Source organism: Aristolochia californica, unplaced genomic scaffold, assembly GCF_029961685.1.
Source record: "Aristolochia californica isolate CCGP_79_NKW_82.1479 unplaced genomic scaffold, dmAriCali1.0.hap1 SCAF_16, whole genome shotgun sequence".
In the NCBI taxonomy this organism is placed as follows: domain Eukaryota; kingdom Viridiplantae; phylum Streptophyta; class Magnoliopsida; order Piperales; family Aristolochiaceae; genus Aristolochia; species Aristolochia californica.
Window position 1 is genome coordinate 17914721 of NW_027181837.1, and position 22525 is coordinate 17937245.

At 37.6% G+C, this 22525-nt stretch overlaps 1 protein-coding gene across 1 annotated transcript; it reads left to right on the forward strand.

Annotated features, from left to right (window-relative positions):
- Window positions 1-7724: 7724 nt before the first annotated feature.
- On the forward strand, window positions 7725-9824 carry LOC137953416 (F-box protein At1g47056-like). Its single transcript, XM_068800812.1, has one exon. It carries the CDS (start codon window positions 7838-7840, stop codon window positions 9455-9457), a length of 1620 nt encoding a protein of 539 aa, XP_068656913.1. The 5' UTR covers window positions 7725-7837; the 3' UTR covers window positions 9458-9824.
- Window positions 9825-22525: the final 12701 nt, after the last annotated feature.

The following is a 22525-nucleotide window of genomic DNA, read 5'->3' on the forward strand; positions in this document are numbered from 1 at the left end:
ATTTCCTATATGGAAACAAGCTATGGACGCAAAGATGAATGCTCCTAGTTGATTGAGGAACATGGATGTCAATGATTGCCCCCTTGTGCTGCAATTGTGGGTTGTCATTGAGTATATACAGTGAAGTATAAAGTTGAAGAAGTAAAGAGATATACTGGTAATGTGGTACTACTTGTCAATGTGGACGATATAATATTCATTAGGAATGATAAACAAGGGATGAAGTGGTGAGGATCAATGAAATACTTTTTGGGGATTGAGTTAGCCAGAAGTAAAACATGAATTGTTTTGATGCAAAAGAAATACTTGATATATGTGTTGCAAGAATATCACTTAATAGGTGAAAATCCCGCAAAGAGGCCTAAAAAAGTAAATCATAATCTCCATGAAAATGATAGTGTGGAACTCAAGGATAGACCATGTAGAGAAGGTTGGCTAGTAAGCTTATTTATGCTACTTTTGCATGTCTAGATATATCATTTTTTGTAAGCACGATCAACCAATTTATGAAGTGTCATTTACAAGCAACTCATAGAATATTACGATACCTAAAGGGGGCACCAGGAAAAGTTCTGCTATATAAACCTCAAGGTCACTTGAAGATTGAAGCATATTCATATGTAGATTATGTGGGATCAAAACTAGACAAAAAGTCTAGTACTGGCCATTGTGTTATTGTTGGTGGTAACTTAGTTAACTGAAAGAATAAAACACAAAATGTAGTAGCACGCCTCAATGCATAAGTTGCATAAAGAGCAATGAGTCATATGGTTAGTGAGTTTATGTGGGTTAGATCCATGCCACGAGAGTTAAATTTCCTGAACAAAGAGGCTACAATCACTGCGGCAATCAAGCAATGATTTTTATTGCTAGCAACCCTGTATTTCATGAACATACCAAACATGTTGAAGTAGACCGTCACTTCATTTGATATGAAATAATGAGTGGAGCAGTGGTCACTCCGTATGTTCGATTTGCTAATCAAGTTTGTGATATATCATCAAAGCCTTGGGCAAGAAGGAATTTTGGATTTTCTATAACAAGCTAAGACTGCTTGACATATGCACTCTAGTTTGAGGGAGAGTGTTAAGATCTATGTAAGGGTATTATGGTCTTTTCACTATGGTATGTACCTTGTAAGGTAACAGCAGTATAGGTATCATGTTAGGAGTATTAGTTTCAAATTTGATAGAATTCTGAATAGTATTCTAAGAGTTATGAGGATTTAAGTTGTGAGGGGAATTTTTATAACTTTACAAAGTCTATAGCTTAAGTGATATATGAGGGAAACAAGGGCTCGATTTCAGCCCTGAAAGTGCCTTTCAAACGCACTCTTGTTTCACCTTTCTCTCTACTTTTTTCTCTTCTCTTTTTTTTTTTTTTTTTCTCAAAGCCCATTTCTTTCATTTGTTGTCACTGCAAGCTTATCAAAGAACTACGAAGACAGCTCACCTCAAAGCTCTCCCATGGATGGCCCCTCCATCCCATTGGCTGAAACTTATTAACAAAAAAGGGTAGTGCTTTAGGGAACGTTAGACCTGTGATAAGATCCAGCTTGTCTTTCGAGATCTGTCAGTACCTTTGAATCTGCTAAGGCATCAAGCTCTTCACTCCGTATTTCTTCTTCCCTGCTATCATCAAAGAGGACTTGGATGACCATAGGGGAGAAGAAATACTGAGAGAAGTTGATGTATAGCCTTTTGGAACGGTAATGGAGAGGTTTGAGAAGAGGTTGGCATCATAGAAAGGCCGCGTCCTCTCACTAACAGGCAGAGCGGTCTTGATAAAGACTTCCTTGGCAGGTGTCGTGAACTATTTTTTATCACTTATTACCTGCCCTTCCTGGATTGCCAACAGCCTAGAGGTGGGGTTCCTCAGAAAGCTTCTCTACCACTGGTTAAAGGGGAAGAAGTTTGCAAAAGTAGAAGAGATGGGTAATGGCTATAAAGGGTCCAAGCTAAGCTTTTGAATGAAGCTTTCTTGACAAAGGGGCTATGGCGTTTTGAGACTTCTAAATCCTCCCTACGGAGGAGAGTCATTAACAGCAAAAATTGCTGCCACCCTTAATGCTGGATTCCACCTGACATGCCTTTCTATAGAGCATCAAGTCTGTGGCCAGCCATTGTTAAACATTAAGGAGCATTCAAATCAATGAGATCATAACAGAAAACAAACTAAAACAAAGGAGAACTACCTGGAGACTCAAGCGGCATAGTAACAAAAACAAAGAAGAAATTATTGTAACCTCGTGGAAAGTGCATGGAATCTACTCAGAACAAAACGAGCGATTGTTCATTGTATCCTTCTTACCTCCAAGAGTCCAAAATCCGGAACTTGGATGATTCCTTTATTTGACTCTTGATTAGGGTTTTTTATTGCCGTCTTGTGAATGATAAATATTACCCACTTTAGTGATTACTATCAGTATAATTATTCAAAATCATTTGAGGTTAGTTTCGCCTTATATTTGTGTCCAGTTTCGTACTTATCCTTGGGACACATTGATGAAGAAGATTATTACTATATCTATGTTATTTGTTTTAAACTAGGATTACTACCATTACCTCCCAACTTGAGGGAGAGTATTGGAAGATATGAATATGTTGGAGTGTCATTGATGTAATTAATTTATGTTTGTTTTTTGTCTCTTCTTCACTCTTATTAGGGTAAGTGTATAGGTATATTGGTACTTTTAGCATCTATAAATAGAGCTTAAAGGGGGAGCGTTTGGAGGGTTTGGACTAAGTCCATAACCCTAATCTTTCTCCTCTTTTCTCCCTAATGTGAGCACTCTTCTCTCTTCTTATTCCTTCTCTTCTTTACCCAAGATGTAATCTATGGAGTCCTGAAAATCAACACACCTCAAAACTTTCCTTTTGGAGATTATTTTTGGAATCTATTTATGTGAGTCCATTCTAAAGAGCTTATAAAAGTGTAAAAAATCTAGTGGTTGTCCCTAATTCAAAGTGAATCAAAGCCTTCAATTAAAATTTTCAAAGTTAAGGGTCATTGATTGATCAACCATTCCAAGGATGATCGATCAACCTGAGAGTAACATATCTTTGTTTAAGCTATTACTCAATCATGGAAAGTCATGGAGGTTGTTTGAAAAATTATCTATCTCCTGCTTGAGTCAAGTCTATTCACTTTCATTCATTTATTGGTCTACTAAGTGCTTCTTTCTTATTCAAAAGTATGAGTGTTGCATTGTGTGTCTTCTTCCAGAGGAAATGTAAGTACTGCTATCTTTTATTCATGCCCTTGGTTCCTCAAATATTTCTTCAATTTGTCATTATTAAAAAAATTACTTCAGAGCAATGACTATAGACCCACAACTTGCAAAGAATGGGAGTGCACTCAATAACAATTTAAAATCAATTCTTTAATTTTTTACCCAAGTAGTGTTCTTGAGCTACCTTTATAAAGTGAGTAGCCTTTTTTATTACCCTAAAACTGGGTTAGTCCGCCTTTAAATTTGAGCAACCTTTTTCTAACTAGTGTTTGGAGTTTTGTTGTTGGATTAAGGGTAATTTGTCTTCTCTCACATTAATTTTGTGCATGTTAGGGCTCTTGACAAAGAAAAGAATTATCCCTAGTTTGAGGGGGAGAAGTAAAAGAACTACAAGTAAGAAGTAATCTACAATGAAGAGTTTCACATATTGTAGTAATCAAATTTTATATGAATAGAATATCTAAGTAAGAGAGAGAACAAGATAACAAGAAGAAATTTTTCTTGGAGAACCAAAAGAAGGTTTAAGAAGGTTTTTTATGAAATTTCTTTTGCACCCACATAAAATTGAAGACTAAGAATTTTTGCAAGTTGAACTTACAAGCTCCAACTTGAGGGGAAGTGTTGAAGAAGTCATTACCAAGTAAAATAAGGCGAGTCCCATGCAACGAAGGTCTCATAGTTGAAATAAAGTTAGAGAACAAGAGGAGAAAAAGACTCCACAAGGAGCACGTGTGGGTGGAATATTTCCTCCTAATTCTCTTAGTTTTAGTTTCCTTATTACAACTTATTGTGATTGGATTTAGTGAGATATTATAGGAAGTAATTAGGAAAGTTTATTTTTAGTAGGATTCAAATTGTAATTCATTATAAAGAACATGATGTCAGAAAGCAAGACATTTATCTCGCATTATTTTTTCAAATTAATACTAATGTGCCTCTCTTTGTCCTCTCTTTTCTCTCTCACGTTTTGATGAGTTCCGATTAGTCCCACATCAGTTAGCAAGGGTGGTCTTGGGTGTTATTTATATGGGTTTGTAAAACTCCCCTCTTGAGCTAGCTTTTGGGCCGGAGTTAGGTAGGTTCATATCATCTGGCATCAGAGTCATACTTTAACTGGCTGGTCGATGGACCCATACGCCGGTTCCTTGCACAAGGACGTGCATTTTAAAGGAGTCGGGCATGATGAGTCCCAATTAGTCCCACATCGGTTAGCAAGGGTGGTCTTGGGTGTTATTTATATGGGTTTGTAATCCTTCCCTCTTGAGTTAGCTTTTGGGGCGGAGTTAGGTAGATTCATATCATTTGGTATCAGAGTCATACCTTGACTAGTCAGGTGAGCTGGTCAATGGGCCCATACGTCGGTTCCCTGCACGAGAACTTGCAGTTTAAAGGGGTCAGGTATGATGAGTCCCGGTTAGTCCCACATCGGTTAGCAAGGGTGGTCTTGGGTGTTATTTATATAGGTTTGTAAACCTCCCATATTGAGCTAGCTTTTGGGGCAGAGTTAGGCAGGTTCATATCATCTGGTATCAGAGTCGTACCTTGACTGGTCGGGTGGGTTGGTCGATGAGCCCATACGCCGGTTCTCTACACAAGGATATGCAGTTTAAAGGGGTCGGATATGATGAGTCCTGGTTAGTCCCACATCGGTTAGCAAGGGTGATCTTGGGTGTTATTTATATGGGTATGTAAATCTCCCCTCTTGAGCTAGCTTTTGGGGTGGAGTTAGGCAGGTTCATATCACGTTTCTTCTCCTTTATTCTCTTCTATCCTCCATATTTCTTCTTTGAAATCAACAAAAAAACATGTTCAACACCATATGGTTTAGTGACACCTTTTTCTTGTCCTCATCAATGTTTACATTGGTTTCCTTCTCCACTTTTTTTTCTCCATCCTTGTTCTTAGAGATGTAAGGTCCTTGAGTAGTCAGTTCCAATAAGTAAAAATTGTAGCATAGCAAGAAGTTTTTCATCTTATACTTTTAGTGTGTGTAATTGTTTCCATAAAAGAAGTTGAGGAGACATACAAATAGCAAAGGCTTGGTAGTAGCTTGAACTAGCCATCTTAGTGGATATTTAATATTCCACCTAAGATTAGGCAAATCAAAGTATACTTTCTCTCATAAAACTAAATTGGTCCAACAAAGATAAATCAAGAGCATGAAGAAAGGGGAGAGGGTGACAAATTTTTGTAGCTAGTACAAACTTTAAACTAATTAAAAAGCAATCCACTTAAATTAATCAACAAGTAAATAAATCAATCAAAATTACACCAAATTTTTTATAGTAGTTCACAATTGTATTTAAGATTGTTAATCCACTCCCAAGAACAATCCACTTTAGAATTAAACAATCTATTAATAACAACCAAACGATATCTGTAATAGCAAACCACAAAGGGTCCAAATTAAAACATAGCCATATACTTGAGACTTTTGGTCGACAACAACTAGGTTCAAACACCTAGACCCTTAAAAGAGATTTTCAACAACAACTACCAATCAGCTTATTCAATTTTAGATTGATTTACAAAAAAAAAAATAAAAAAAAAATACAAGAATCACTATCTTTTCAATTAAACTCAAAACCTCTAATCTAGGCTGATATTACAATATCCAAGCACATTGAAAGTACACCAAATCCTAGGTGATACTATAGCAACTCAAATTAATCTCAACTGAATGATTTCAAAATAAAAACCCAATGAGATTTGAAACTCAAGAATTTGAGTTTAGAAAGGTTGTAGAGTGGCTTAAATATGATGTCTAATGCAATAGAGTCACAACCATATCAACACGAAACTCAAATAAATCGATTTCAAGTTAAACACAATATAGTTCAATGAGAAAAAAACACCAAGTACTCTTAAGATGTATTGGGTCTTCTGAATTGATTCCAAACTCACATAGCACGAAGGAGGATGTAGAAACTTCTATTTTATTGTAACAACCTATGGGTATTAAGTGAATACCGTAAAAACTACACAAACATTAAAAAAAATCTATTTAAAGAGTTGTTTTTCCATAAAACAATAATGTCATTTTGTGAATATCATTCAAATTGACATCAAAATCCTTGGAAAAATATTCTAAATTCATTATTTGAGCGGCCAAACACAATGTATATCACATATAGTTTACAATGATCTATGTTATCTCATTTGATATAAGAAGCATTTCCACATTTTTGTCTTCAAAAGAGCCATTTGGTCGACTAGGTTTTGGTCGCCCGACATTGTAAGTTGCTTCTAGCTCTTTTCTTTAGACATTTGGTCAATGGGCTAAACGAGCATTTATTGAATTTTTTTTCTTTCATCTCGTTTAGTTGAGGTTTGTCTAGTTGGTTAGACTTTTTTTTTTATTCCATCTTCCGTTCTAACTTGTTAACATGGTCGGAGGGTCGAGTGTTAGTCGTTATTTTGCAATGCCTCTTTTTCTTTTCACGCATTTGTGTCTTGCTCGTCGGTCGTCTAGGCATACAAGTACAACTCGAGTCTTTTCTCTATCATGTCGTATAGACATGGTATAGTCAAATGGTTGACCTTCATTAACTCCTTGCTAACAATGTTCGATCGACCATAGTTGATTAGACGGGTGTAACCACAAATTTATTTTCTAGTTTTGTTCTACCCATGTTACTCATTTTAATTTTATACTTAGTTTTTAAGTATTTATTATCATCAAAATTAATTTCATGAGAAGTGACAAAGAAAAAGTCAATTGATAAGTAATTTGATAAGTTATTACTATTTATTAATTATGATGTGATAGAGTGTTATGGTCGGAAGTCAAGTGTTTAACCCAAGACCATAACATAGAGTCTTTAATGACCCATTGCTTCCTAATCAAAGTTTTGACAGAAATTGGACAATTTACGCCCAACAAATAAATAAGATCAGAATTATGAATTATCAACCTCTTTCATTTTGAAATTTCAAACTTGGAACTTGAATAAGGGAGATCGGTAGGGGTAGGTCGGACTGGGCTTGAGCCTAATGGTCCCAATTCCCAAAAGCCAGTTCAGAATTAACGCCTCAAACAAGCAGATGTGGTCTCAAAGAGACTCCCGATCGTATGGCCACCGCCTCGCCCAAAGTCGCAACTCCGCGTTCATCTTCGCAAAGCTCTGCTCCAATGGAGGCGTCCCGGCGGGCCGCGACGCGCTTCAAGCCTTTCATCCTTCACGTCTTTGTATGTTGCTGTTAGACGACCGCTGATTAGTAGTCTTTTTTTTTTCTTTTCTCTAGAAAAAAAAACATCTTCTGAAGTCTGATTTTTTTCTTTTTTTTTGTCTGAGAATAAATGAAATAAATCCAAATCATGATTTATCGGAAACGAAGAAAAATAATTAACAGTCTCAAGAACAATGTAAAATTCGAGCAGCCGTTAAAAGTTTAAATCATAAAAAAGTCGGCATAATGCAAAGACTCTGGTAAATAGAAAAAATATATCCGCAAAATGAAAGGTGCGTTGAAGTCCGAGACTTGACTGACTTTTCCGCAACAGGCCCTAGTAGAAGGTGGAAGATGGCGAACGTGGTAGAGGGTAGCGCAGGATAAGGCGGAGCGGGTTGCAGAGGGTACGCAGGCTTAGATAGGCGAACGTGGATGGGCCAGTCGGCTTCTTCCGTTCCGGCGTCGTCTTACCGGACGAGGACGAGATCGATATCGAGATCGATGTCGTCGGTACCGGCTGTAAGTACCATCTCGGAGGAGAGGGCGGTGGTAGAGGAACCTATCCAGCCCTTTGGAGAGGAAGATGAGGGTCATCGGGATTGTATTTCGGATCTACCGGATGAGTGTCTCGCCTACGTCTTCCAGTCGCTTGGCTCTGGTGACCGGAAGCGGTGCTCACTTGTTTGCCAGCGGTGGCTTCTGGTCGAGGGACAGTCGCGTCACCGCCTCTCTCTCGATGCCAAGGCTGATCTTCTCCACGTTATTTCCGACCTTTTTGTACGATTCGATTCGGTTTCCAAGCTCGCCCTCAAATGCGATAGGCGATCGGTCAGCATCGGCGACGAAGCGCTCGAGTTAATCTCGAAACTTTGTCCTAATCTCACCAGACTCAAGCTCCGTGCCTGCAGGGAACTGACAGATGCCGGCATGGTGGCCTTTGCGCACAACGCTAAGCACCTGAAGAAGCTTTCGTGTGGCTCCTGTACGTTCGGCGCCAAGGGCGTGAACGCTGTGCTGGACCACTGCTCTTTTTTGGAGGAGCTCTCGGTTAAGCGACTCCGGGGACTGACAGACGGGGCCGCCACGGAACCAATCAGACCCGGTGCCGCGGCGCTGTCTCTGAAGACCATCTGTCTTAAAGAGCTCTACAACGGCCAGTGCTTTGGGCCCGTCTTAGTGGGCTCTAAAAATCTCAGAACCCTGAAGCTCTTCCGCTGCTCCGGCGACTGGGATAAGCTGCTTGAATTGATCGCAGTTCGTGTCACTGGATTGGTGGAGATCCACCTCGAGCGTCTTCAGGTCAGTGACCGTGGCCTTTCCGCCATCTCTAACTGTGTAGATCTGGAGATTTTGCACCTCGTGAAGACCCCTGAGTGCACAAATGCGGGGCTTATTTCTGTCGCTGATCGGTGCAAGCTTCTACGGAAGCTTCATATCGATGGGTGGAAGACGAATCGAATTGGGGATGATGGATTGATTGCTGTAGCTAAGCGATGCCCGAACTTGCAAGAGCTTGTTTTAATTGGTGTGAACCCGACTTCGACCAGTTTAGGGCTTCTAGCCAGCAATTGTCAAAATCTTGAAAGGTTGGCTTTGTGCGGAAGTGAGACTATTGGGGACGCGGAAATCTCTTGTATTGCGGCCAAATGTGTTGCCTTGAAGAAACTATGTATCAAGGGGTGTCCAGTCTCGGATCATGGGATGGAAGCTTTGGCGGGCGGATGTCCTAATTTGGTGAAGGTGAAGGTTAAGAAATGCAGAGGGGTGACGTGCGAGGGCGCCGAATGTCTAAGGGCAAGCAGGGAATCTCTAGCAGTTAATCTGGATACCGGAGTGATCGAACCACATGATGCAAGTACCAGCGATGGCGGTTTACAGGAAAATGGAGTTGACCATGTAATACCAGTACTTGACCAGGTTGATCTGCCGTCAAGTAGTAGTGGCCGGTCTGCATTATCCAAGGCGAGAATGAGCCTTTTTGCCGGGAGGAATTTTATGGCCTGCACTCTCTGGAGGTGGTCAAACACAAGCAACAATGCTCACAAAACTTAAGAGTTTAGTTGGTAATATGGAAAAACAAATGGAAAGATAAGAAGAGACTGCTCTTGCTTGTTTTAATTGTGCCAAAATCGGTCTCTTACTCTACCTGTCTGTATCCCAGGAAATTTGGTTAACGTTAATCTTTTCCTTGGAAATTACAGCATCGAGACAAAGTTCTGTATTCTCTTACTTCTATTGTTGTCTACTGTGCGTACTTTTTCTTTTTATTATTTTTTTAGTTGAGAATACTGTGCATGCTTTTTTGTATAGGCAGTTTTCTCGTTCATTGTAGTTTGCTATCTGATTGAATTCTCTATGTGTGATCTTGATGAAAGATTGTTTGATGTGTGTATTCAGTTCTCTGTGATGTTTACTTGTAGATTCAAGTTGCTACTTATGGAAAGAATGATTTCTTTTAACCATTTATCTTAGTGATGAGATATTGCTACATGTATATGGATACACTTTCTCGTTTATTTGTGCAGACTGCATAAAAATATGCACACAATGAGTAAGCCGCCCTATGGTCCATAATTAGGTTGGGTAATGAGACCAAGTTCAAGCAACAAGCTCGCAGAGGAGAAAACTAGCTCCTTATGCTGAAGAAATTTGTTCTAGCTATATCTTTTTGCCTAGATTGTTCTTTCTGGTTTTGAAGCTATCGGGATCCATAATCTTCCAGCTTGATGAAAGCCCTGTTGTTGGAGAAAACTCATGTCTATTCTGCGAACTACTTCTTGAGTAAAAAACTGACTGATAGTTCAGTCAACTGTCATGTTCATTAAGAAAATAGTAGTTTTGTCATTGGCACAAATTCTTAGAAGGTAATGTGCAGTTTCGCTTCCTGAGCCTTTTGATTTTGAGTTGCTCTGAACCCTAAAGAACCTTATTTTCCAGTTGTAGCTTGTGATATTTCTGGTGGATTGAGCCTTTGGATTTGATGGTTGTATTGGGCAGTTTCCTAATGTACAGTGTGAACCATTGCTTGTTGGTACCCTAATATTGCAATTGCCATTGGAGAAGCTTGGCTGCATGCCTGGTTTGAACCTAAAGCTCGGTAAGACTTGAAGTCATTGTGTATCTACATGGCATATACCACAGGCTCTCATTCTTTCCCTTTTAGAGTCATCTCAAGCTGAATCATTAGCCCCAAGCAAAGCAGCATTACCTTGCCTCTCTGGATTCAACGATTTGTTCAATCTCTTGACTGAGACTTGTTTAAAACTAGCTGCGAATGTCCAAGCACATGTAATTTTCCTCAGAATGTTTTGTACTGATCATTGGTAGTAGTTGTTTGATCAAGCTTGTGACGGAGATGCTAAACTTTCAACTGCTTATCTCATTTCCAACATTATCTCAGTTTGGTTGCCTGGTCTGACTATAGTTTGCCATTTGTAGTTTGACAGAGGCAGCAGTCAGGCACATATTATTCCTCTTTTGGTAGAAGAATTTGATATAACTCTTCCTCTATTCTGATGTGTACAGGAGGAATGCTGGCTTGTTAGATATTGGCCTATCAGGTATGTGGTTTATCAGTTGGGACTCTCCTCTGATATGTGGTTTATCAAGCATCACATATCTGGTATGTGGTTATTATAAAGATATATTGTTCCTCTATTAATGTGAAATTCCAAGCTATATTCTTCTTCTTTTGGTGTTTGTAGTAGTTTGACAGAGGATGCATCAATTTCTGCATATCTAATTCTATATATTAAAATAGCTTCCTGCCTCCACCCAACATTGAAAATTACTCATCTTACTTTCCAGCTCTCTTCTCTGTTGACAAGTCAAAGGAGTCAAAATGGAGAGGAGTTACAGATTAGCAGCAGGCAGATACTTCTGGCAAAAGGGCTTGGGCATGGATGTGAACTGTATATTCCAGCTTTCTTACCAAGATCCATTTGGTATTGGCATGATCATGATTCTATATGATAGTTATTAACATGTAACAAATGTATGATTCTTTTCAAGATTAAAATTCCAAATCGACAAACTATTGCATGAGAAGATATGGTTTTTGAGTTAAAAAAAGTTCCTGTAAGTTTTATTGGGTATGACAGAAATGAATTTCATGGAACTTCAGGTGTTTGTTGGATCAGCTTGAAAAGTAAAATCAGAAGAAAGATGTTGTGTCGTTAATGTTCTCTTAATGGTGTATTTACCTAGAATTCTTGACTGGCAAATGTCTACTGACTTTCAAATTTTGAACAAGACTCCATAGCCAAGTGCATTCACTTGCACTCCCAGTCTCTCCACTACACACAAGAAATCATAGGTTTCTTGAACACCTTTCTCACTAGATTCTATTGGAAGGATGACTGTCTCAGGATCCTATTTCACCCAGTTTTGATGATTATAAACACCTAAGTCTCCAATTATGTGCATTTAGAATGTCTTAGTGCTAAAAAAAACTCTAAAAAGAAATGTCAGGTAGCATATTTGTTCAACCAGCTAAAGATCATCTAAATGACCAATACATGTAATAGGGAACAAGTAGTATATACCAGAAAGCACACTATCTAAATGGCCTAGCTACACCATTTAATCGAACAAGAAATTAACAATTATCTTTTACAAATAGCCAACCTACAAGAGACAAAAAGAGTAAAATAGGTAAGAGGAGTTTATCACATAGCAAGGAATCGATCACTCGAGCAGAAAGATTAAAGCCTTGAAGTACCAAGGCCCAAAGGAGTTGATCACTAGTGTCATGCACTTTGAAATTATTAATTAAAGTTCAGATTACTAGTCAAGAACTATACTTTGAAATAATTTATTTTATTCCCCCATTTTGAAAAAAAAAAAAAATCTAAGATTTTCCTGGGGCCTAGATTTTGAAATTAAGTTATTTAAGGATTATTTGAGCTATTGTTATATAGACGTACCTAGGATTGTGTACTTATATTTTTGTTCTTGATATGTGAAATTTAGCTATTGAAGAGATTTGTGTATGTGTTGAAGAGTAAGAAGGTAGCACTGCTTGCAAGCATTAGTCAAAACTTAGGTATGCCAAACTGTGCTTATCTCAATTTGATTGAAAAGAACTTGTATGACAAAAGAGTAAAGACTAAGAAGCTATATTTGTTTTTCTGTGAGCCATAAGATCTTGTGTAGGAGCCATAAGATCTTGTGTAGGCAAGCAGTGTAGAAAATCCATGTGTGGCTCTATGTTGGTGTGTCCAATGTACAACTAAAAAATCTCTTTGTGGGTTTAGGGTATTTGCATAGTTTTGCTACTATAAATTTATGTGAAGGTGTGCATTATAAATTAGCTATTGGGTCAAGTGAGTGGCATAAATCCCTATGTGGGTAGTATTATAATTTTCCTTAAAGGAAATTTGATGTAAGTGCCACTTGGTAACCTTAACATAGTAGAACTGTAAGTTGCAAAACATTTTGGAGAATAGATTAGCAATCCTCAAAGAAGATTGTTAACCACTATAAGTCACTACATGTTTCCTGTGTATTTTTTTGTTTAAGTTATTACTTGTGCCTGAAGTTTGATTGTAGAATCAATTTTGCATGTTGATTTTAGGGCCAACACATTAACACAAAAGATTTCAAGGGAGGGAAAGAAGAGAGGGACTTTAGCTCTTGGGGGAGGGGAAAAGAAACCAAGAGAGAGAGAAAAAGAAGAGGAAAAGAGACAGAGAGGTGTAAGGATGAATTTGAGCAAGGAAGAAGATGCTTGAATGCTCTGACCATGCCTTGAGGCTATATTTATAGTTAGGGGAAAGTGCTTACAATGACTACATTAGCCTTAGAGTGACATGCATCAAAAAGAAAAATACATAAGAGGACATCTAGTTTTGAGTCACCTTCTTCTTGTTTTCATCTTGTTCTCCCCCTTACTTCTTCTTGTACTTCTCTCCCTTAAGCTAGGGATCTCTTTGTTTTGTACCAAGAGACCAAACTTGCACAAAATAATGGCGAGAGAAGAAAAACCACTCCTAATTGTGTGATACAGTTCCATACACTTGTCAAAATGGTCATAGTCTAAAACAAACTCCACTAAATTTCAAGGGTGGAAAAGTCGTACAACAGTGCACAACAAAGAGACTACTCACTTTTAAAACTAACTCAAACAAAAAACACCTATTGGGTGAAGAATAAAAAGACTTGATTCAAGCTAGATGTTGGACACACTCCTATACTTTTAGGTAGTGGGTCTATAGGAATTACTCTAAAGTGATTTTAACAAACACAAATTGAAGAAAATACTTTTTAAGGAATTAAGGTGTGAATAAAAAGATAACAACTCTCATACTTCAAAGAGAAGGAGGTGCACAATACAGTTCTTCATACTTCCAAATGAAAATGAGACACTTTAAGACCAATAAATGGATAAAAAGTTACTAGGTTTGATTCAACTTGTAGAATCCTTCATGGTAGATTTTATCACCTACCTCATCCTTCACACTTCTCTTAGTTATTCTTTCCCTCAAACTGGGAGGTAATGACAGTAATCTCATCTTGAAAAAAAATAGTTGTAATAATTATCTCCTCCATCAAGGTGTCTCAAGGATAAGTCCTCTATCGGACACAGTGTCAAAAAGTAAAAAACATGGGTGATAAAGCAGGAGTTGAAACCACCACAAAGGATTTCGAACAAAATAGTAACAATAATCACTAAATAGGGTAATGTATATCACTTACAGGACAGCGATAAAACCCACTTAAGGCTACCAGTAAAGAAGTCTGAATAGACTTAAAAACACCCATATATAAAAAGGGACCAACCAAAACAACGCACCAAGGGGTTCGCCATGTATAAAAAGGGACCAACCAAAACAACACACCAAGGGGTTCGCCTAAGAGGGTAAATGAGAGTAAAAAAGAATGGTAGGAGAAAGACAAATGATTAAAAGGGTAATGGGGGATTAAAGGAAGATAAAATAACCACCATCGTAATAAGGAGACATTAATGATAGTACTGAAATAACTTAACAAATTTGACCAAGTATGACCCAAGAGGGAGATAAAAAAAGTAATTCTTCTATGAACATGGTAAGAAGGAGGAGAAGAGAGAAGAGAAGAAGGTGACGTCTAAGAAAAGGAGTTATAAAAAGGGGCGTGTTGAGGAGAAAAGGGGAGGAGAATTAGGGTTGTGGACTTATGTCCTAACCCTTTCCCTTAAGCTTTATTTATAGATGCCAATAATATAATAATTACAAGTGTACCCTTCACCCTAGTAGGAGTTAATAAGGGACAAAGATCATAAGATAATTATGTCAATGACACCCAGGTTTGTCTATATCTTCTATCATTTTGAATTTCTCATACTCATTTAGGAGTTGTTTACCTTAGCATCTTTTAGTTGTAAGGCACTAGACCTCTATATCTTTTAGTTGTGGGTTACTTCTACTTTGTCCTACACCTCCTTAACATTAGAGGCACCAATTACTCCTGAGTGCTCCATAGCCCTTGAAGAACATAAAAACATGTTCAATGCTTTTTGGTTTAAGAATACTTTCTTTTTTGTTCAAGAAACATAAAAGCATGTCGAACGGTTTGTAGCTTACATATATACTTTCTTTTTTCTCTTCATCCATGTGTTCCTTAGGAGGATTTTTCTACTTGCTTGTCCAATTTAGTCTTCATAAGGATATAAAGTCCTTGGTACGGGTCTCCCGTTACTCACAATCATATCCTAAGAGGAAGTACTTCATTCTATACTTTCAATGGGTATAATCATTTCCATCAAACAATTGAGGTTTTGTTCTGTACTTTCAATGGGAATAATTATTTCCATCAAACAATTGAGGTTTTGTGGAAAACATGCTATGTCAAAAATTAGGGTTTGAGATGAATAGGAGCTAGCCTGGGTGGATCTTTGACACCCAACCTAAGGATTAAATTAGGTATTTCAAAGTAGACTTACTCTAATACCACTTCTTAGGTCCTTAAAAGATAAAGTTTGAGGGGGTGAATGAGTTTATCTAGATTAATGACCAAGTTTTACTTTAATTTAATATGAAGAACTCAGTGCACAAACAACGCAGGACTTTAGAAAAAGGTAAACTAAAAATACACAAGGATTTATAGTAGTTCACAATACAAATTCAAGATGTTATGTCCAGTCCCAAGGTGTTTTAACCTTAGAGTTAAATCCATTATGAAAAAACAAATAATATCTACAACAAAAGATCACAAAGTCCTGAACTGCAACATCTAACCACACTGGATTTACCTAATCCCTCAAATTGATTTTCAATTTTCAATCAGCTCACACAAACTAAATGATAGGGTTTACTATCCAAGCACTACTTGCCTTACTAGTACAACATAAATTTGCCTCTTTAATAGGTTGATATTACAGTAAAAAGATTAAAAATAATAATAACCCAACCTTAGGTGATTCTACCAAGATCACAATAACTCAAAATTTAATCTAAAAAATAGTTTCAAAGTCAATTAATGCATAATGAGATTAAAGATTTTTTGAAAATTGTTATAATGTATTCTCGAAAGAGACTCAACAATCAAATGCTCCAGGCAACACAAGCAAACTGAACAAATTCAATCATCTCAAAGTATGGGAGCATGAGTTCAACTAAGAAAAACTGAGTATAATTATTGATTTTGAAATTCAAGAACAAATGTGTTTAACTCAAATTAAAACCTTGAGGTAAATTTCTTCTTTCAAATTGGAGGATACACACTTGTAGATAAGAACATGAGAGGAATTTTGAACACTATTGAAACCATTGGATTAAAGATTTCACTCAGAATTGCTTAAATAGATAGAATTCCAACTTTACAAAACTAGTTGTTTTACTTAGAAAATATCCCTTTGTCCTCTAGTAGAAATTGGTCAAAAAAATACTAAACAACTATGACAAAATACTTTAAAAAAATTAGACGTTGATTAAAATGGTAGCTTACGTACAAGTTTTGATGACCTATGGAGGTCGATCGGAGGATTAAAATCTCCATGTAGGGTGTTTTGGACGGCCAATGTTTGAACAACTCGACTATTCAAACTTTCATGTATGTATTGAGCTTCTATCCAGAGAGATAATGTTCAAATATAAACCTCATTCAAAAATCCATTTATCTTCCAAAAATTCAGTTTAATAGATGTTGGTATAGTCGAACACTTCATTTCTTCAGAAAGTTTTATGTTAGATCAGGCCATTCAAATATTGCCTTTGGTCAAACAACAACCTTTTAGTAGAACTATTTGTTGCTTCAGGTTCTTTGATAAGTATTTTTATCGTTATTGTATGGCTCAAACCTTGTATAAGTATCAAGACCCTCAAGATCCAAGTGGACTTAGTAAGTATGTTTTGCCTTGACAAATTCTACTAACCTATCCCATAACCTAAAACAAGACAATGTTTGACGAGTTAGATTGAGTTTCCTCATTTGAGTGAAACTAATTCAAACTTTATGTTTGCATGATACGTGGTCTTATCGAGTCAGCTGATAAATGCCATATTCTGACATGAGAACTAGGTTAATTATAATAGAATAACCTTTATAATTGTGTTATAGGTGGTTACTTATCGGTTTTCAAATGAAATGAGCATTTATTGAATTTGGCATTAATCACTGTCGATATTGCATATTTCTCTCTCCTGAATTATATTTTATTATTTTTTTAGTCTTATTTCTTCCTGAAATGCTTTTTATAGATTCAATTATAGAATTTCAGGAGAATTTGGGTGGAGAAAAAGATATTTACCAAAATGCCCTTAGTGAAATGGAGGTAATTTCTAGGGCAAATTGTTTTAAAATAAGAAAATCATATTTAAAGGAGGGAGGCGTCGAACGAGAGGGAGGAGGAGCGTGAAAGGAAAAGAGAAACAGAGTATCGAAAAACAGAGGAGCACCGTCGACCGAAACAGGGGAGGATCCGAGAGGAGTTCCCCACCGCCGTCCACCACCGTCCACCGCCGTCCAGCAACCGAGAACAACCCCGAGGAGAGCTCGAGAGAGTCTCCGTCGAGGTGATTTCGACAGTGCTATTTTTTGCTCGCCAGGCCGGGAGGGGATCCGAGAGGGCTTCTCCAGTGCCACTTCTTCTTTCCGACCATCCTCCGGCGTCGGTTACGTATTTCCGACCAGTCCCGGAGCTATTCCGACTCCAACCGAGACTCGAGAGAGCCGGTTGGAGAACGTCAGCTCTGTTTCGTTCTTCGCCGGACGTTACCTCCGTCCGTCGGCTTCTAACCGTCGTCGCCGGCGTTGTCTCTACCTCCGGCCACTCACTATTGCTACCCGACGTCACCAATTTCCGGAAATTGCAGCACCTGTGAGAACGAGTTGCTGCCCGAGCGAGAGGAGGAAGAAGGGGAGTAATTCGTCATTATTGAATTTAATTTTTCATATAGTTTGAACTTAGGTTTTGAATGTTAATTGAATCTTATTTGATAATTAAGGTTTATTTAAGATTTATTTTCTTGATATTTGATTAAATTAGCTAATTAGGGTAAGATTATAATTGAGGTTGGATTTTGGTATTTTAATCCGATTTTTGTCTTTAACTCTAGGCGTCCGAGAGGGGCTAGACGCAAGGATTGAGAATCCGGATTCGTGGTTACGTGGCGCTCGAGAGAGGCACGAATCACGGTAAAATCCAAAGTTGATAATTTTAGCATCATCACAATAGAAAATTGATTCTCGCATTCTATTGTAATCCGATCTTTATCATTAACTCTAGGCGCCCGAGAGGGGCTAGACTCAAGGATTGATAATCCGGATTCGTGGTTACGTGGCGCTCGAGCGACCCACAATTTGCATTGTCCAAATGAAATTTTAAGTGGACTCCTTAGTTAGTGGACATAAAATATGATTTTCACGAATAACTATGAGAATTTTTTTACTATGTTTTCATGCAATTTCCTATCAAGGCACTAATCAAATTACAAAGTAAAAAAAATCTTTGAAACCTAATATAAATGACATGGCCCAAAGATATATTTTTGTCCTAAAACAAGTTTTTTCAGGCTTCAAACTAGAGTACGATTGATCCAATACAAAAAGTTATTTGGTGCGAAACATAAAACGGTTATCTCAACCATCCAATCATGGTCGAACGGTTGAGATAGTCGTTAATCGAATAGCTTCGGTAGCCGTTGATCGGACACCTGATCAAGATAAGGTTTCGCACCTAATGGCTTTATTGGATCAGTCCTCCAACCTAGAGTACGGGGCGATGCACATGCGAGTGGGAAAAAGTATAAAAGAAGTCTAATTACTGCTTGGGAGAGTTGTACACGCGAAAAGTATATAAGAAGAGCAGCTTGGGTGGTCATGGCCAAAAGCATTCCAAAGAGAGAGAAAGATTGTTGCTGGCGTCGTCTTGAAAACAGCCACACGATGGAGAAGCCCAAACATGAGTGGAAGAATTCAAGACAGGAGCAGAGTTCAGAGGCGAGAATTTAAGATAAAGAGACCCATTAGACTTGCTTTTGATGCTTCTTCTCCTTCTGTCTACCCGCAGAGATTCAGTTAAAGCCTTTCCTCCACTTTAATGGCCATGTCAGTACATTTACTAACCCATTTATGCTCCTCCCCTCTTTAATTTGCTCTCTTCTTGAAGGCGGAAAGGCGTGAGCTCTTTAGTTTGCTTTCCCCATCTCCATCATCTTGCCATGATTTTTTTTCTCGTGTTGGGCTCCAAGTCTCCGCGCTGATCAGCCGCAAGTCCGGTGCAGAGATGTCTTACATTACCAGGTTAATCTCCATAACATTATTATTAGTTCTGGGCTTGAGAATTTTGGGGTCAGTGGGAGCTGCTCGGGACATCCATGGTTTCCCTCACCCTTCATCATCGACGTCGTTGTCATCGTCTTCTACTTGCTCTTCCTGTTTGAGTTCTACATACGAAGAAGAAAAGAGAAGTGTGCCTGGAGGACCCAATCCTCTCCACAACAGGTAGCAAAGCAAAGAGTGAATTAATTAACCATAGTTAGCGATGGAAGATTCAGGTTTCTGAAGATTAAAACAATATAATATCCCGCTTTCTTCTTTATGATTTGTTAAATGTTTTGATAAGGATTTTGTGCGGCAATTCCCAGAGAAAGCTCTTCTGGTTCGAGCAAGAGTTGTCTGTTGGTTTTGGGATCAGGGGGACTCAAATTCCTCGGCATGCTTATCGATCAGTTGGACGGATAACAGCTTGTCGGTCTTTTATTTTTTAGCTTCTTTGTTTTTTCTTTTTCCTCTTTTTCATTATAGATTTCCCATTAAAATATTTGCATGGCGTGCAGCGAGTTCTAACAAATAGTGGGTACTTCCAAAAAAAAACCTGAATCATTGCTCCTAATGCCCGCATAAGAACAAAGCAAGAGAGTGAAGTAGGTCCCCGATGAACATTAGAGAGGGAGAAGAGTAGGCCATGCCTCACATGGCTTTCCTCCTCATCTCACCTTCTTCTTCCTTTTTTTCAGCTTTCTTTTCGTTTTCCTTCAACTGGACATTAAATCTGAGTACATAGTAATGATAGAATTTGCTACAGACATTATGTAGAGAACGCGGATAGATCAAATGCTTAAGATGGACATGGCGGAGAGATGTTGGGACCCTCCGACTCTTCTCTCTCCTGCGTATAGAACCTTTTTCCATGGCGTGAATCGTGATTTGATGAAGCCCGAGGAGTTTTACAAATTAAAAACCAGAGAGCCAAAGTGTTCATTGCAGCTACGATCTTTTTGGGCTCCCAGCCTTTCACGCATGTTCCTCTGCACCTGAACGCCTGCTTTGAATGTCTTAATCGCAGAGACTCGATGGCCCCCCTTCCTACGACTGGTCCAAACAAGAATTTCAGCAATAGTAAAACTTCCCTAAATAGGTGCCTCGTTCTACATCAGAGTAGGAAGAATAGGAGTTAACATAAACATTCCAAAGGGGCATTTACATAGAATTGATTCATTGGAGGCCAGTTTTGAAAATCCAAACATCATTGCATTCATATTTTGAAATATTTTGATTGAGATTGGTCTCAAAAATCTGAATACTAGAATTTAGATCCCTACCTAGTGTGCATGTATTGTGAGATCATATTTGAGTTAAGTTGCTTTGATTAATATTCTCCCATTTGAAAACCATTATGTTTTATCAATCTTATATTTTGAAATTTGGTCAATTAAATATATTTGAGTTATTATTTGCATTAAATAGGTACTTAGGATTGTTGTGCCTATTCATTATGCGCGAATTGTGAAATATCCCTATTGAAAAACATTTTGTATTGAGCTAAAATAAAAGCAAGTAACATTTGTTCATTAGTCACGCCTAGGCAATGCAAGACCATTCCCACCTCAAGAGAATTGAGTGAAATTGTAGTTGTGGGACAAGATTTTAAGCCTAGTTTGTTATTGTTGTGAGCCATTAGTCCTTTGTATAGGTTGGTTGTGCTGAAAACCCCATTGTGTGTCTAAACCTAGTGTGTCTAGTGAGTTGTTGTTGAAAATCCTTTGTGGGTTTAGGCAGGATTGTCTAGTTAGCTGCTAAAAATCTCTTTTTGGGTCTAGCCTGTTGACCGTAGGTTAACTCCTATGTTATTTTTTTATGATAACAACACTTAATTGATCGAACAACATAAAAATCTAAGTATTTCAGATTCTTCACCTTCAAGAGTAAATGCCTCTCTAGGTCCAAAACTTAAAGTCAAACTCAACACCTCAAACACCATTGAAGAACATCTCTTGAAAAGCACCCACAAGGAAGAAGATGACAAAAATACTAGAGTTCAAGTGCAAAAGTCAAAATGTCCAACTCAGATACTTATGTAAGAAAGCATTATAAATCTCTTCTTTTAATTACAAATGTGAAATCAGAGTTTTAAGTCATAATTTGCACTTAGACACGTTTATGACCATCATAAACATCATTTAGAACATGCTAGAGCACTTAGAAAAAAAATGTTCTAATGTTTTGAAAGTTAACATTGTTAAACTGACATTGGAATGATCGATCAACCACTAGTAATGATCGATCATCGAAAACTGTGCAAGCTTGGAATATAAAACATGATTGATCAATCATCTAGAACATGTCCATTTCATGTTATAAAGCATGATCGATCATCCCACTTGGATTGATCGATCATTTCGACTTAGGCAAGCAAATTTCAAATGGAATGATCGATTATCCCACCTGATTGATCAATCAGACAAAACCTTGTCAATAAGGGACATAAAGGGGGGTTAATCAACCTAAGTAATTAATTGAAGTTCAATTTCAACTTCAAATTCAAGTCAATGATTTAATTCAGCTTCAAGTTCAAGTTGGGTGTTAGTATACACGAGTTCAAGTGCACTAGAAAACAATTTTCAGTGTTAGTGTCCCAAAATAAAAAATATGACCAAAACAAGAGAATGAGTAACTTGTAATAATATACTTAAATAGAACATATCTACCTAAACATCAAATTAACCAAAACAAACATGAGTACTACACTAATAAATAATTTAATGTAGAATTAAAATATATTAATATACTAATTAATTAATAAAGATATTATATTAATTAATATTTACAGTTTATTCTACATTAATACAATAATTACGTGTGACAATTAACTGTGCACTGATCAATTATAAAAATAAATAAATAAATAATAACATAAATGAATATAATAGATAAATTTATTTATTTATTAATAACATTAAGCTCACATCAAACACTACCGGCTCCCCCAATAATAACATTAAACAAAAACAAGATAAATGTCAATGGAGTCTGTATAATTTCATTAAGCTCACATCAAACACTACCAGTTCCCCCAGTAAAATCTCCTAAAATCACGCCGAAAGCTCGAACTTTCGATCGTTGAATTCTGTTAAGGCCTCTCCCCAGTTGATCAGTTTGTGGGCAATCTGAAAGCAATTGTTGAAGTGTACCGAAAGACAATTGGGCATCCGAACAAGAACGTGTTGATATTAGACTACAAGGGCAGAGAAGGGTTGCTAGGTTGGGTCATCCGTGAAATCTATGATAGCATTTCCGAGAAAAAGTAGCACTTTGTGTTCACAAATAACCTCTTGGGTCTGGGGAGAAGTTACAAAACCAATTTTTGTAGAGTTGCAAGATGCAATTTGCCCTTTAACTTTTGTTCAAGTTGTTGCCGTC

Excerpts from the sequence above, each read along its gene's own strand:
- LOC137953416 (XM_068800812.1), top strand. The coding sequence starts at position 7,838 with ATGGGCCAGTCGGCTTCTTCCGTTCCGGCGTCGTCTTACCGGACGAGG.